This window comes from Rhea pennata, chromosome 2 (genome assembly GCF_028389875.1).
Source record: "Rhea pennata isolate bPtePen1 chromosome 2, bPtePen1.pri, whole genome shotgun sequence".
NCBI lineage: Eukaryota > Metazoa > Chordata > Aves > Rheiformes > Rheidae > Rhea > Rhea pennata.
Genome location: NC_084664.1, coordinates 16657136 through 16670466, shown reverse-complemented (window position 1 = coordinate 16670466; position 13331 = coordinate 16657136). Strand labels below are relative to the sequence as shown.

Genomic DNA, 13331 nt, shown 5'->3' with positions numbered 1-13331 from the left:
AAAACCGCCCTCAAACTTACTTCAAATAGAAACAGTCTTTTCATGCATTCAGTTTATATGTATCTATACGTATATTTGTTTTATATGTGTATATGTATGAGCTGACTCAACCTTTTCTTTATAGTTCTGTATTTCTCTACAAATACAGTTTTCTTCTGCACAAAGTTATTGCGCATGAACTGTTTTAAAAAGCAAAATGACTTTACTGAAAATCACAAGTAAGTTTTAAAATTAAATTTAGAAAGGATTACTTCAGAAGTTAATCTCTGGTAGATTTTTGTTCTTAAATGATGTAATTAACAGAATAATACAGTTTCTTCGCACTTTCTACATAACTAGATCTCATTGAAATCTACTCTTGAGTTCAACAAGCTGCCTAATGTAATGATGTCTGCTGCCTCCACTCCTCCCTGCAATGCTGCTGCCTGTCCTGCTGCTATAGCAAGTCACTCTGCTGCCTAATAGAAGCTGTGGCGTGCTTGGGAAAGGGAGAATATTTTCACCAAGCAAAGCTTGCACTTGTTTGGCTTATAAAGACGATGTTTCCAAATAACCAAGCAGGTAACATTCAAGGTAGATACAGAGTACTGTATGTGGAAGGAGGAGCAAAGTCCTGTGATGGTTCTTAGCAATTAGTTACCATTCAGAAACAGGACTTTGGGGGTTACAGAAAGTAAGCCTACAGTACTATCAACATAATAAGCAATAGTCATCAAGAAATTTCCTGGGATTTTATTTGCATTGTTAGAAGGGATGGAGAAGAAAACAGCTTCTGTATCAATCCATGATGCACATGCATCCGGCATACTGTGGGCAGTTCTAGGCCATTATTGTCCCCATCTAAACAGTGATGTGGTAGTATCTCTGTGTAAGTTTTGAAAATGTATTATTAGAACTTGAAAAAGCTTTTAGAAGTATTTCTAAAAGATCAGAATCTTGCACACCCCTTCTAGCTTGTTAATAATCTCCATTCTTTTCAGTGCTAGGATACTGAGCCCAAACAACTCAAATGTGTTGGCTACATGTATTTAACTTCTTTAAAAATTCCAGGGTGTTTTAACTCTCAAAATCCAGAAAACTTACGTTTTCTATGGAAGTAGATGAGATTTCAGATTAGTAAGTGTGGAATGGTGTAGAAGAGGCAGATAGTAAGAATATTTGATCAGATTCTACATAAAAAAAACAGTGACTATTGGTAAGTGTTTAAGAAAAATTATAACGGTCAGGTTCAGAGTGCTCCTTCTCTCTGTACTCTCCCAGATTCCAGTAAAAAGCAAAGTAAGGATTATGGTTTAGTTCTGTCGAAGTCTGTCCTCCTCTTTTCTAGTGCAGTTCTATGCTATTGCTAAATGATCTCAAATGTTGCCAGACACGTGCTCCTCTCCTCCTCGCTGGGACGAGCGCATTCTTAGCAGAATTTGAGTGTGATTGGGTCATTCTTCACGTTGGGGATGGTAAAGGAGGCTGCTGTTAGTACATGCTGTCTAATGATCCTGAGGGCAAGTTGGCATGGGGGAATGGCGAGCAGGTACCTGCTGACAGCTGTTTGAGAAACTTTTCCAAAACAGTCCTGTTAGACCAGAGAACTAAAATTTCTTTTCATTTGAAGTATCATTTTTGAATTTGACTAAACAAATGTATTTTGTGTTCAACCAACAAATAATACATTTCCCTACTTAGCATTTTAATCAATATTCCATTTGAACCTACTTCTTTTTTTATTAGAATTATGCAACCTCTTACATCTTTTCTGTGTTTAGGACTGTAAAAAAATGAAAAAGTGAAAGCCATTTTCTGCCATCTGTTTGGCAGTTGTTCTAAGAGCAATGAAAGCTGCAACTACAAGTACTTATTGTTTAAGTATCAGGTACTGTAGCAAGAAAGTGATTAACAGAAAAAAATTGTAATTGCAGCTCATAAGATACATTTTTCATGTATTCTTTTTAATTATTATTTCATATTTATTTCAGAAGATATATCGTAATGACATTAAAATTGATCTTTATTATATACGTAGTTAGTTTTCAGTGCCCTGTGTAAAATATATCATGTGGAAAATGGGGACTTGTTTTCCATTTATCTGTGAAAGCAAAGCTGAAATTAATAATGAAATTACTTGTTTAGTTAAAATAGCAATGAAATTTTTTTGTGTGAAGGTGCACATACTATAAGGTGAATGAAATAGGCTTGTATGGCCATTTATATAGTAGGTGCTTCTTGTGTGACCTTTTCTGAGAAGTTACAGCCCTGTTCATGATCTGAGTCAGACGTAGCCTTTACGGTTTAAGATAAGATTGCCTTCAGTTGTCTGCTGCTGCTTCCCTGCTGCTGATAACCACCCGGTAGCTGTGGTGGCAGAGGGTGATGTAGCCTCTTCATCATTTTTTGCTTTCCGCAGATCAGTGTATCGTGATTGCTGCTTGTGCCTTTTTTTTTTTTTTTTTTAGATTCAGGCTGATTTATTTTGCTTAGGCAGTTACTATTTCTGATTGTCATTAGCTGGTATACACTGCTGAAGTTCTTAAATACTTGTAGTTGTTTCACTGAAAAGCTGTAACTGTTCAGAGAAAGGCGTTCTTCCAGGATCTGTATTTTATTTTTTGTAGGGAGCATTTGGCCCAATTAGAATTGTCCTGAAATCATCACTGATATTCGATTAAAGTTATTTCAGAGGTTGTAAGCAGTCTGTAAATATTGCTTTTGTACTGCGCATACTACAATCTCCATCCAAAGAAGGTCTAACTAAAATGTAGCCCTCCTAGCTGCCAGTAGCTGCTGGGGTGCCAGGCATTAAAATGAGGCAAGTGAGATTGTTGTCCTCTTCTCTTAGTGGTATCTATTCAACATGGAGAATGAAAGGAGGAAGCATCCAAAATGGAGTGCAGATAGGGGAGGTCTAAATTTGGTGATAGGATTGAATGGGAGAAGAGACAAGAGTTGAGAGAGGTCATGCGGTGAGTCCCGCAAGTGAGCGCGGGATGCCCTCGTTCTTGCATGCCTTTGATGTCTCACCAAGCTGGGGGACCTGTTGCCAGATTGGGTCTGAAGCAAGTGAAAGGCAGCAACTTTCTGCTACCATCGCTTAGTCTCAGACTGCCACAGGAAGGGATCTGCATCGCTAATCTGAACTTTGTAACCACACAGGCATCGGTATGGTACCATGTAGTGGGATTTCGATTAGCTAAAGGTATAATAAATTATAAAGTATAATAAATTTTAACCGTTGTTTCTATTAAGGTATTTCAAAATACTCTTTGAAATCAAACAGTTAAGTTGGAAAGTCGGACACTCAAAAAAAGTAGGAAAATGGCAGAATTAAGATTGAATTTGTCCCTTTCAAGTACACATAATGATAAGATCTTTAATTGTGTGATCACAGTTTTTAACAAGATGAACGCTGCCCAGAGAATGAATCAGTGATATTTATTACGTGAAGCTGTTGCCTCCAGAACCCTTGCCTTAATTGTTGGAAAGTGTAGTAATTTAAGCAGAGGAATGCAGGAATCAAAAGCCCACGCTCTAAGGCATGTTGAAAGCACCACTGAAAAACTGAATTTTATTCTGCCTTTTCCACGGAGTTTTTATATGATTCTGGAAGGTCACTTATTTCTCTCTATATTTTGCTAGTTGCTATGGCATGCAATCTGAGATACCTGAGCTCTGAATGCAGCTGCATTTGGAATGAACACAAGTGTGCTTTGAATATATAAAATGCTATAAAAATGCAAAGTCCTCTGAAAAGTAAGGCCCTAAACACCTTATACTGACATGGTAATGCCAGAAGTGCCAGAAGAATCCTCAATTTTTTAAGTAGCCAGTTTGTTCTCTGTAAAATGGAAATACCATCACCTTGCTACATTTAAACTAATTAAATGTTTAGAACTATTCAAGTCAAACACCATATAGGGGATATAGCATATATTCAGGAATTTGATTTTGGCTAACATCTTACAGATGAGGCTTCAGGAACACTGCTGGCTGATGAGGATAGAAAGGAATGCTTAGTAACTTCGTAATCTAAAAAAAATGGCACAGGAGCCTACGAACTCATTTGTTCACTCCATAAAACTCTGTTTGCTGCACATTAGCTGTTGCTGCACTAAATGAGGCAAGGATCCTTTAGAGGAAAAACAACATAATTATTTAGTTAGAGTAGTATACAGGCATATGAATGTGCCTCTAGTTTTAACTGCTTGACTTTCTCCTGTGTTTGTTGTTGCCTCATCATCCAAAATGTGCTGAGCCCTTCGCAATGCAAGTTTTCTAGTTTATTTCCTCCAGAAAAAGCTCGCTCAAAGCTCGCTAAAAAAAAAAAAAAAAAAAAAAAAAAAAAAAAAAAAAACCTAAAGCTAAATTTCTTTCTGATTTTTCTTTTGTTGCTCTGTTAACAATTGGTTTTCAGTGGAAAGAGGTTCTTTCTTTCTGACTTTTTATGAATCTTCGTTAAGCTATTTAAATAATCTAGGATGAGATTTTTAAGTTTGCACTCAGTCAGCCCAAGAGTGTAGTGAAAATGCTTCAAGGTAAATAGCATTACCGTGAGTGGATTATATTTAAAATTAAACAGAAAGTAAAAGAAAAGCAGAGTTAGTTTTTCTCTGTACTGTGAGTCCTCAGGACAAACTTTCTGATTTTTTTTTTTTTCATTTCCCTTATGAAACACTTTAATATCAGGGATTTCACTTAATTACCCAATCTAAATAGAAAGTAGGTTATATATAAAAATGTTAATTATTTAAACAACTTTTTTTTAATGTATTTTTTTAAAAAAGTGTATTTTTATATTTTGGTTGAATTTTGACCCCTGCTCATAGTGAGATCCTCTGCACGTGGCAGAAGTAGGTACAGTGGTGTTTTACATTAGTATTTCTCTACATCAGAGCACAGTAAAACTTGCTTAAGACAACAGACTAAAATAGTTATTCCATTTCCTCCTGTTTTGTGTAAACTGTAAATGTAAGTTAAAACTTTTCAGGCAAATAAATTCAAAAGTCACTTCTGTTCAGGTGAGGGAATGCTTACATATCCTGACTTTACGCTACCATTTGCACAAAGTTACAGCAGACCTTACAGTAATTATTTTACTCTTCAAAATTTGGTGCAGAATATTAAGTGAATATTATTTTTTGATTGAAATGGACCAAACACTAATATTTGTACAACCTTCCTAAATTTGTTATCTTAGAAAAGGTTGGTATTACGAATGGGGGGGCATATTACATTTTTCAAATAGCAGTGTGTGTATATAAAATACAGAAACATGGAGTGATCGTTTTAAATTCAAAAGGCTCTTTTGTCATGCTTATGCATATTTTACATGGGACATTTTTCTCTTGAATTGGGAGGAAATGAGATAGTAGCTTGGCAATTCATAATGTTACTTTCCCAGCTTAAATGCATTTTTTAAATGATTCGAATACCTACTTAAAAAAAGAAGAAGCTGACTTCAGAAGAGCGGAAATACAGTTTCCTATTTATCTACCTTAATAGGCAGGATTTTACATGAAAGAATCAATCTATCTTTGGGTGTGCTAACAGTAACACTATGAAAATACCATAATGTGGTATGTGCGTCACAGATACGATTCTTATAACCACTTAAAACCACTGAAGGAATACTGCAGCCAAGACAAGTCTTTTTAGTTTATTATCTTAAGCTATATTTTGAAGGATTTCAATAAGAAGTTCAAATTTGACGTGAATAAGTAATACACTTATATATCTTACGTAAATGTTTAATAGTTTTTTTAAGTAACTTCAGTATGAGTAACAAGACGTTGCAATGGATTGTGATAATTTTTTCTTAATATATAATGCTTACAGTTTAAATTGGAACAGTTATAATTGATCTTTTGTGCTTACAAATTAAGACTGTTTTAATAATAATCTGCTCCTGTGTGACAGAAATATATATAGCATTATGTAATCCTTTATCCACAGACTTACAATACGTCCTTGATGCTGAAAAAGTATAGTTATTACGGTTTCATGGTAGGTGGGGAAAATGTCATGCCAGATTTTCTTTCTAAGTCAACTGTGAGATTTCTCATTTCATATTAACTCTGTTGAGTCTGTAGTGGGATCTCTGGGTGTATCTACGTGAGCATTTTAGCTTGGATCAGGAGCATTTTAGCATTTGTGATTCAACTCTGCTTCTTTGCCTGTTTTCTGCTCCTTGGTTCGCATACCTGGAGCACAGCTGTGGAGGTCGTTTGAGACAAAGCCAAAGGAGAAGCAAGCTGCAGGAGCACAGCTAACACACTTAACTGCTAATGCATGCTCGCTCTGTGGGTCCAGACCAGACTAAGCGAGCTAGCGGTCCGTGCTGCGTGGTCAGTGTGGGATTGCTTGCTCTTCGGTACCAGTTGTTTCATTCTGTAGCTTTGGCTCTACTGCACCACACTGCTGGCTATGCAGCTATAGCTGATGCTCATTATACACTTTGGTCCAAATATACGTAATTGTTGATTATCAATATCATGTATTTCATAGTCTGTTGGGCAGACCATAATATTCTTAAAGGCATCATACTGTAATGCTGTTACCCAAGTTGGAATGATCCAAATGGTAGCCAGATGCCTAAACGTGGCCCAGAATGTCTTCTGGGACAACTAAAGAGTTGTCCACTGTCTTATCTTGTGCAGCCTTATGCTGGCCATGGAGATGTGAGAGGAATGGTGGTTCCTAGCAGTGCTGGAAGCCCAACAGCTGTCAGATGTCTTCTGGTGTGCCACCATGTCTCCTAGTGTGCCACCGTATGTCCAAGTTGCTCATAAGCCACTGCCATGCCCACATGTGGCTCCAGAGATGCCTCAGATAGAGCATCTGGCCACAGCACTGAAAAGTTTGAACCTCCCAACTGTAAATGAAGAGTATATTGATCTACATTTTGCTTTTTGTCTCTCCACAGTTACCAATTACAATAATGTGGTAGAAGCCAACTCAGATTCAGATGATGAAGATAAATTGCATATAGTGGAAGAAGAAAGTGTAACTGATGCAGCAGACTGTGATGCTAGCGTGCCAGATGACGACTTGCCAACAGACCATGCAGTATTACCAGAAAATAGTGAAAGAGATGGGAGTACAAACAGTTGCTGGGAAGATGAAGGTATGTTCATCTTCGCTGATGATGCTATATAGCATTTCCTATGTATTTTATTTATATATTTTTTCCTAAAAATGAAAAATTCCATAGAATTTTTTGCTCGTTGTGTTACTAAAGTGAATCAAAAGCAATAAACATCTAATATTCATAACAAAGTAAGAGACAGATTTTCTACTGTATTTATTATAAGTTCTTTATTTAGTATTTGAGGCAGATTCCAAGATGCGTTCATTCCACTTCTATTGTTAATCAAGTGATCCAGAACTATGGATACAGCATTCTCAAGTGCGATCAGATAGTAGTTACTTTTTTTCAGTTTTTCCCATGTCCTTTATGTGGCAGGCCTCTGCCACAGCTTCCAGTAAGATTCAAGATCTGTTCAGGTGTACCTTGGGGAGTAAGAAGTAAGCCAAAAACACAAAATAAAATAGCACTTAGATGTAATGTTCTACCTGGCAGCTGTTTCTGCTTTTTCATTAGCCAAATAAAGCCAGAATAAAGTAAATAACACCTGGGGAAAGAAAAAAAGGATTAAGACAGTAGAAATGATGGAAGAAGACCTTGAAGAACATAATGATACTATTTGAGGTAGAAAACATCATTCATATTTACTAAATTTTTAGATCATTAGTTTTAGAATTTGATACCTCATTCATGATGAATTTGTATTTTGAAAGCACTGGAAGGAAGGCAGCAAATTTGAAGCAATCAGGAAATCAGCCATTTTTCTATGTATTCTGTTACTGAGTTTAATAATACCACACAGCATGCTTACATTTGAGCTAAATTGGGGCAGATGCTTAAGTTTATAGAATGTCTTTATCCCATGAAAGAAACAAAATGTTTTCAAGTATGTCTCTGTTTGTGTCTGAACTCGAACAACAGTTCTTTACTGTCCACTTTGTTAAAACTGGTGGTTTAAGACAAATTGCATGACTGCACATCAAAACAAACTGAAAGCATTCATGTGCTCAATAACTACCAGCCAGCTGAGAGACAGCAGCTGGGAGTTCAAAGAATAGCTTCAAGTCAGCCAGTTTTTATGTAGCTGCTACTGCAAAGCTATACTGTGCAGTAAAAGGAACCTTTGGAACTAAATTATTAGTTAGGTGGGTAATTTTCTTAGTTCACCTACAAAATCTTTGTTCAAGATACCTCAATATGCAGAGTGTATATTGAGAATTACAGTTACATTAAAAATTTGGTGAACATAGCTTATTTCTTGAACCTCACAGACATGAGTCTGGGAAGTCTGAAGTATGCATCTGGATGCAGTGGTGGGTATCAGAGCTGCTGGACCTTGCACCTTGCATACAGATCTAGGCTAAACATTTCTCAGAGATATATCCACAGCTAGTCACAACACAGCATTTTGCCTGAGAAAACTCTCCATAGCTTTTCAGAATTCCAGGCATGTAACGGCATATTTTTTGACTTCTTATTTCAAATGTGTCATTTCAACCTTTTAAAATCTATTTGTTGAAGTGAAGCATTTGAACTAAATTCTACTTAATTCTGCAGAGAGCGTCAGGCAACCTTATTCTGAGAAAGCGATGCCAGATGATATCAGGCTTTTTTGTGAAAGTTTTGTCGGAAAGTCAGGTGACCTGACTGTTAAGCTTATTCTCTGTATATATTTCCAAATATAGAAACCTGTAGGAAGTCCTGACTTAGTGCTGGGCATTATGTGATAATTTCTCTTCATATACCTATTATAATCTGTAGCATTAAGCACTTACAAATGCTTTTTCTCTGCCTTGGTCATTGTTTATTACAACAGGCTTTTGTTAGTGTTTGGTTAGACAAAAGATTTGAACAATTGTTACACATACTTGCTAAAAATAGCATAATTTCATATGTAAAAAATATTCTGAAACTTGTCTTTGTATCAGTCCAGGAATTTTTCATTTGTTAGCAAAGATTTTTAAATGTTTGATTTTCTGACAATGGCTACATGAGAAAAATAAAGGTTAAATTACACTTCATGGCACTTTGATTTGTGCCAAAGTTCTGTTCATTTTTTTCATGGCTTTCATAGAAAGAAAGGTGTTAGCTCAAAAACATGTCATCAATCTTGATTGTATGTCAGAAATCTTAAGAAAAGAGTGTTTAGGGTATTTGTATGTCTTAAAGGGAAAAAAATGGGGCAGATGGGTGATTATTTTTAGAAAACATATACTACAATAATTTTAATAAGTTGTGTTTCATGACTAAAGTAGTACTGAAAGTTACTGGTTTTAGCTGAATTTGACAGAGTGGGCTTTTTACATATTTATTCTGTTCACAAATGCACTGGAATAGAAACAACATACGTAAAATTTCTTTATCAGATTAGTTTCCTTCCGTTTCCAGTCATTCTAACTGAATTTCTAAAAGACCTTCAGAACAGGTGTTTTAAATATAAGGTGTGTATCTCAGGAGGTTTAACTGAAACAGTTGTACAAGTTTGAAGAAGTGAACCACGTGTATCCTGCACAAGTTGTTGGCAATGTGCCAGCATTCATGTGTGTGATGATTCTATAATATGTTCTTTTTTTCTCATTAGTTCAAACTAAAGCCTATGATGCAATTAAAAAAGCAAAAGCTAAACCCCTATTGACGCCTTATATTAATATATACTTGAAAATTGTTGTTCTGGTATTATAAATATTTAGGAAAACAAGAGATATTAGACCTTGTGCTAAGATATTTCTGAAAAACTGAAAATTTGGAATAACTGTCCAAACACTGTAGTAACCTTTAAAAACTTAGTGAAGTTATATTTTTGGTGTAAGCTCCTTTTAGAGCTCGAGAATTCCTTTAACTCATGAAATTTTAAATTGAGCGTAGATGGTACAGATATTGCTGTCAGTGCCCTGGTTGCTGAGCAAGGATGTTTCACGGTTACGTATTAATTACATTGGGGCAGGGGTATGAGAAGGGCTAAAAAAAGTCTGGCATCTTCTTGGTCAAGTTTTTACTCACGGGAGCAAATAACCAGGTGTAACAGTAAACAGCACTTGCTACGTGCAAGTTCTGTATGGGAAAATTAGCTCTAAAGAATTCAGATTGGAAACTCTTGATGGGCTTTGGAATTTATTCCTATTTCTGAAGATAACATTGTGGCAGAAATGTCAGTAAAGTTTATTTTTCTACCTCCCACCAAAAGTTCCATTTTACTCGCAGTTGAAATTTGATCAGGTATCTTATCCACACGTAGATCTTTACACTCAGCCTATGACACAGTTGTAGCGTCATTCATATTCACTCTTAGTACACTGTCATCTGAAAATTATTAACATTTGACCCTAGGTAGTGCCACCATATTTCTAAGCAGCTGTTCTTAAGTAATGATTAGACACAAAAAAGAACAGATTTGAGTAGTAACGCAGTTCAAGAATTAGCTATTGGAGGTCCAGGCACTCATCCTTTGGAAGTAAGGCCTTACTTCATGTGATTTTAGAGTTTCTCAATGGTTGGATGGTTCTGATTTCATGACCATAACAAGTGCTATAGAGATTATTAAGAATATGGCAACTTGTCCTTATTTCTAAATAGCAAGAGGGGATTTTTTTCAGCATTACTACTACTATTTCTGTGTACTTTATGGGAATTAAGAAGAGTAAGTAGAACAAGTCCAAGAAAATGTTTTACAATGATCTATGTCCAGATAAAATGTGAAGATGGATATTCACATTCATGTCCCAGAAACTAGGTGTAGAGCTGTGTTTAACTGATCATTCAGCAGAAAATTCAAAGTATTTCTGAACTCAGAGCGTTGACTTCTATTTGATGGAAAATGTTTTAAAGTCTATTCCCCCACTGCCATGTTGCTTCACAGAAGCTGTATTTGCAGCATGGTAATTGGCTTCTGAGTACGCAAATGCACAGTTGCCTTCTTAGGCTGAACATACATTGCTATAAAGATGGAGCTTTACTTGACAACTACTGAATTATTAACTATCCATACAGCATCAAGGAAGATAGCCCCACTCTAGAAAAGTCTCCTCTTTGTCTTATACCCCACGTTTAGGTAATAGGAAGTACCAAACAGAGTTTATGATTATTAGATCTGAGATTGGTTTTAATTGTATTGAGATGAAATCTTGAATACTGTAAATTCCTTGACATTATCATGGGAAGTACAGCTTTTATTTGTTCTGACGATAGAGGAGGTTGCTATAAAAACTATACATTAAATTTCTGTAATTTATAATTTACTGATATTTCCCCTGTCCCCTTCCACAGAACCAATTTTACAAGGGAGAAAAGTCACAAACCCTTTTTAAGAAGAAAAATATTGTGTTTTGTCATAAATGTTTCTAAGACATTTTTTGATTTAAATTTGTATTGTGCGTAACCAACCGTCACACAAATTCTGAACTAAATCTGTGGTATTATGAGCCCCAAATACGACTACTTAACAATCCAATCTTCACCAATAAAATATGTATTGATTTTTTTCTTGATTTTAATCAAGAAATCATTTTGATCTAATTAAAATTAGAGTAAGGCTTAAGTATTACAGCATCCTTTTAAGCATATTTCTTACTTATGAATATACCTGCAGAAATAGCTTCTGCACCTTTTGGCATCTATTGGATTTTATCAGAGTAGATGAATTAGCAGTCTTTTCCTTTGAGGAAGACATTTTTAACTGAGAACTCAAAGTAGTCCTAAAATTTATCATCTTACTTATTAAGGAGAAATTGGCTTCTCCTGTAACAAAAAGGTTGGCAGCTGGGGTTTCGAATAGCCATACCAGATGATTTTTCCATCAATTGTTCTTTTATGGCCACGAAAGCGTACTGAAATACGCTTGTATTGTACGCTTGTATACCGTGAAGTAAGGTGTATAAAAATATAAGCACTGCCGTTTGAGTTCACACCGGTAGTGTATTCTAACGTGTTTTATCACTGGAGGCTTTTTCTGCAGTGCTGCTCTGAAGCATCTGAAGTCTTCAAAATGAATCGGTGATATAATGCTTTAATTTCCAACAACACGTAGCTGTTGTCCATTAGTGCACGCTCATATCCTGACGTAGTATGCTGGTACTGAAGGAGTCGAAAACAAATATTCTTTACAATTCCAGCAAAGTATGAAATTGCCACCAGAGCTTTCCTGTGCACTTCTGCCAGAAGCCAGTTACCGGCCAGGATGGCAGCAGGGACGTTCCCAGTAGGAATCCGCCCGGCGCTACCAGCCTGCTGGCGGGGCTGCCCAGCGCGGCTCCGTTAGCCGGGCCACCCAGAGCAGTTTATCGAGTGGAGCCAGTGGTCTGTGGTGAGCTGACCGGGGGGCGTCCCACGCCTGACCGGCTGCCCGGGCCTTTTCGGGAGCTGGCAAAGCTTCGGCGCCGGGCGCTGCGGAGTTACGTGGCGGTCGGGTACAAACACGCAGGCTCTTCCTCCACATTGCAGCCGATCGATGCTCTTTTTTGAAACGTTCTTCTAGTACGCGGGTGATCTGAAGTAGGGAGCGTGTGTTTAAAGTCAGTGTTTGTTTAAACCACCACAGCTTGTAAGTGGTTCCTAGAGAGATTTCAAGAAAGAAAAAGTGTTTTGTAGCTGTTTGCAGACAGTACCAGCAAATCACCAATTGTTTCCCAAAACTGCTAATTGGAAAAAATAAAGGTACTAATTTTAGGATACTCTGGCTTCTGGTGTATCAGGTAGCTGCATTTGTAGATAGGATTTTTTTTTTTTTTTTTTTTTTTTTTTTTTTTTGAAGCAGCTCACTTCATATTTGCTGGGAAAACACACTACAAAATTTGGATGTGTGACAGCAATCGTGTCCCTGTTCTTGCCTGTCTTCATATAAACGTTTAGTGTTGCTCCCTTACAAAGTTTGGTTTCTTTAACCGCGGAGCGTCTTGGTGTGGCGGCCGATTACGTGCTGCTGTGGTGATGAGGAATCTGTATTTTTGCAAGAATGTTGTTCGAGTTCAGAACAGGAAACAATTGCTTAAGAGCCATTTCCTCAAATGTATTAGATGCATTTTTTTAACAGTCATTCTTATTTTTGTGAAATTTAATATTTCAGCTGGGAAAGAAGCAAAGGAAATCCTGGGGCCTGAAGCTCAGACAGATGAAGTTGGATGTACAGGTACTAGTTTGTTAATCTGCATTGCTTATGCATAAAGTGCTATTCAATTTTGGCTAAGGAAGGATCTTTGTGAAATATTTGAGGTTCTCCTGCTTTTCTTTATAAACTGCTCTTGCACGCTTGAGGCCTTAAATGGTC

General features: G+C 36.7%; 1 protein-coding gene across 2 annotated transcripts in view; it reads left to right on the top strand.

Annotated features, from left to right (window-relative positions):
- The window catches only part of ZEB1 (zinc finger E-box binding homeobox 1), a 126201-nt gene that overhangs the window by 92628 nt on the left and 20242 nt on the right, over positions 1 to 13331 (top strand). For both annotated transcript variants that reach the window (XM_062568947.1, XM_062568948.1), the window contains exons 2-3: positions 6911 to 7111; positions 13131 to 13193. In XM_062568947.1, the coding sequence (XP_062424931.1) occupies positions 6911 to 7111; positions 13131 to 13193 (264 nt within the window). The remainder of the gene's footprint in view (positions 1 to 6910; positions 7112 to 13130; positions 13194 to 13331) is intronic.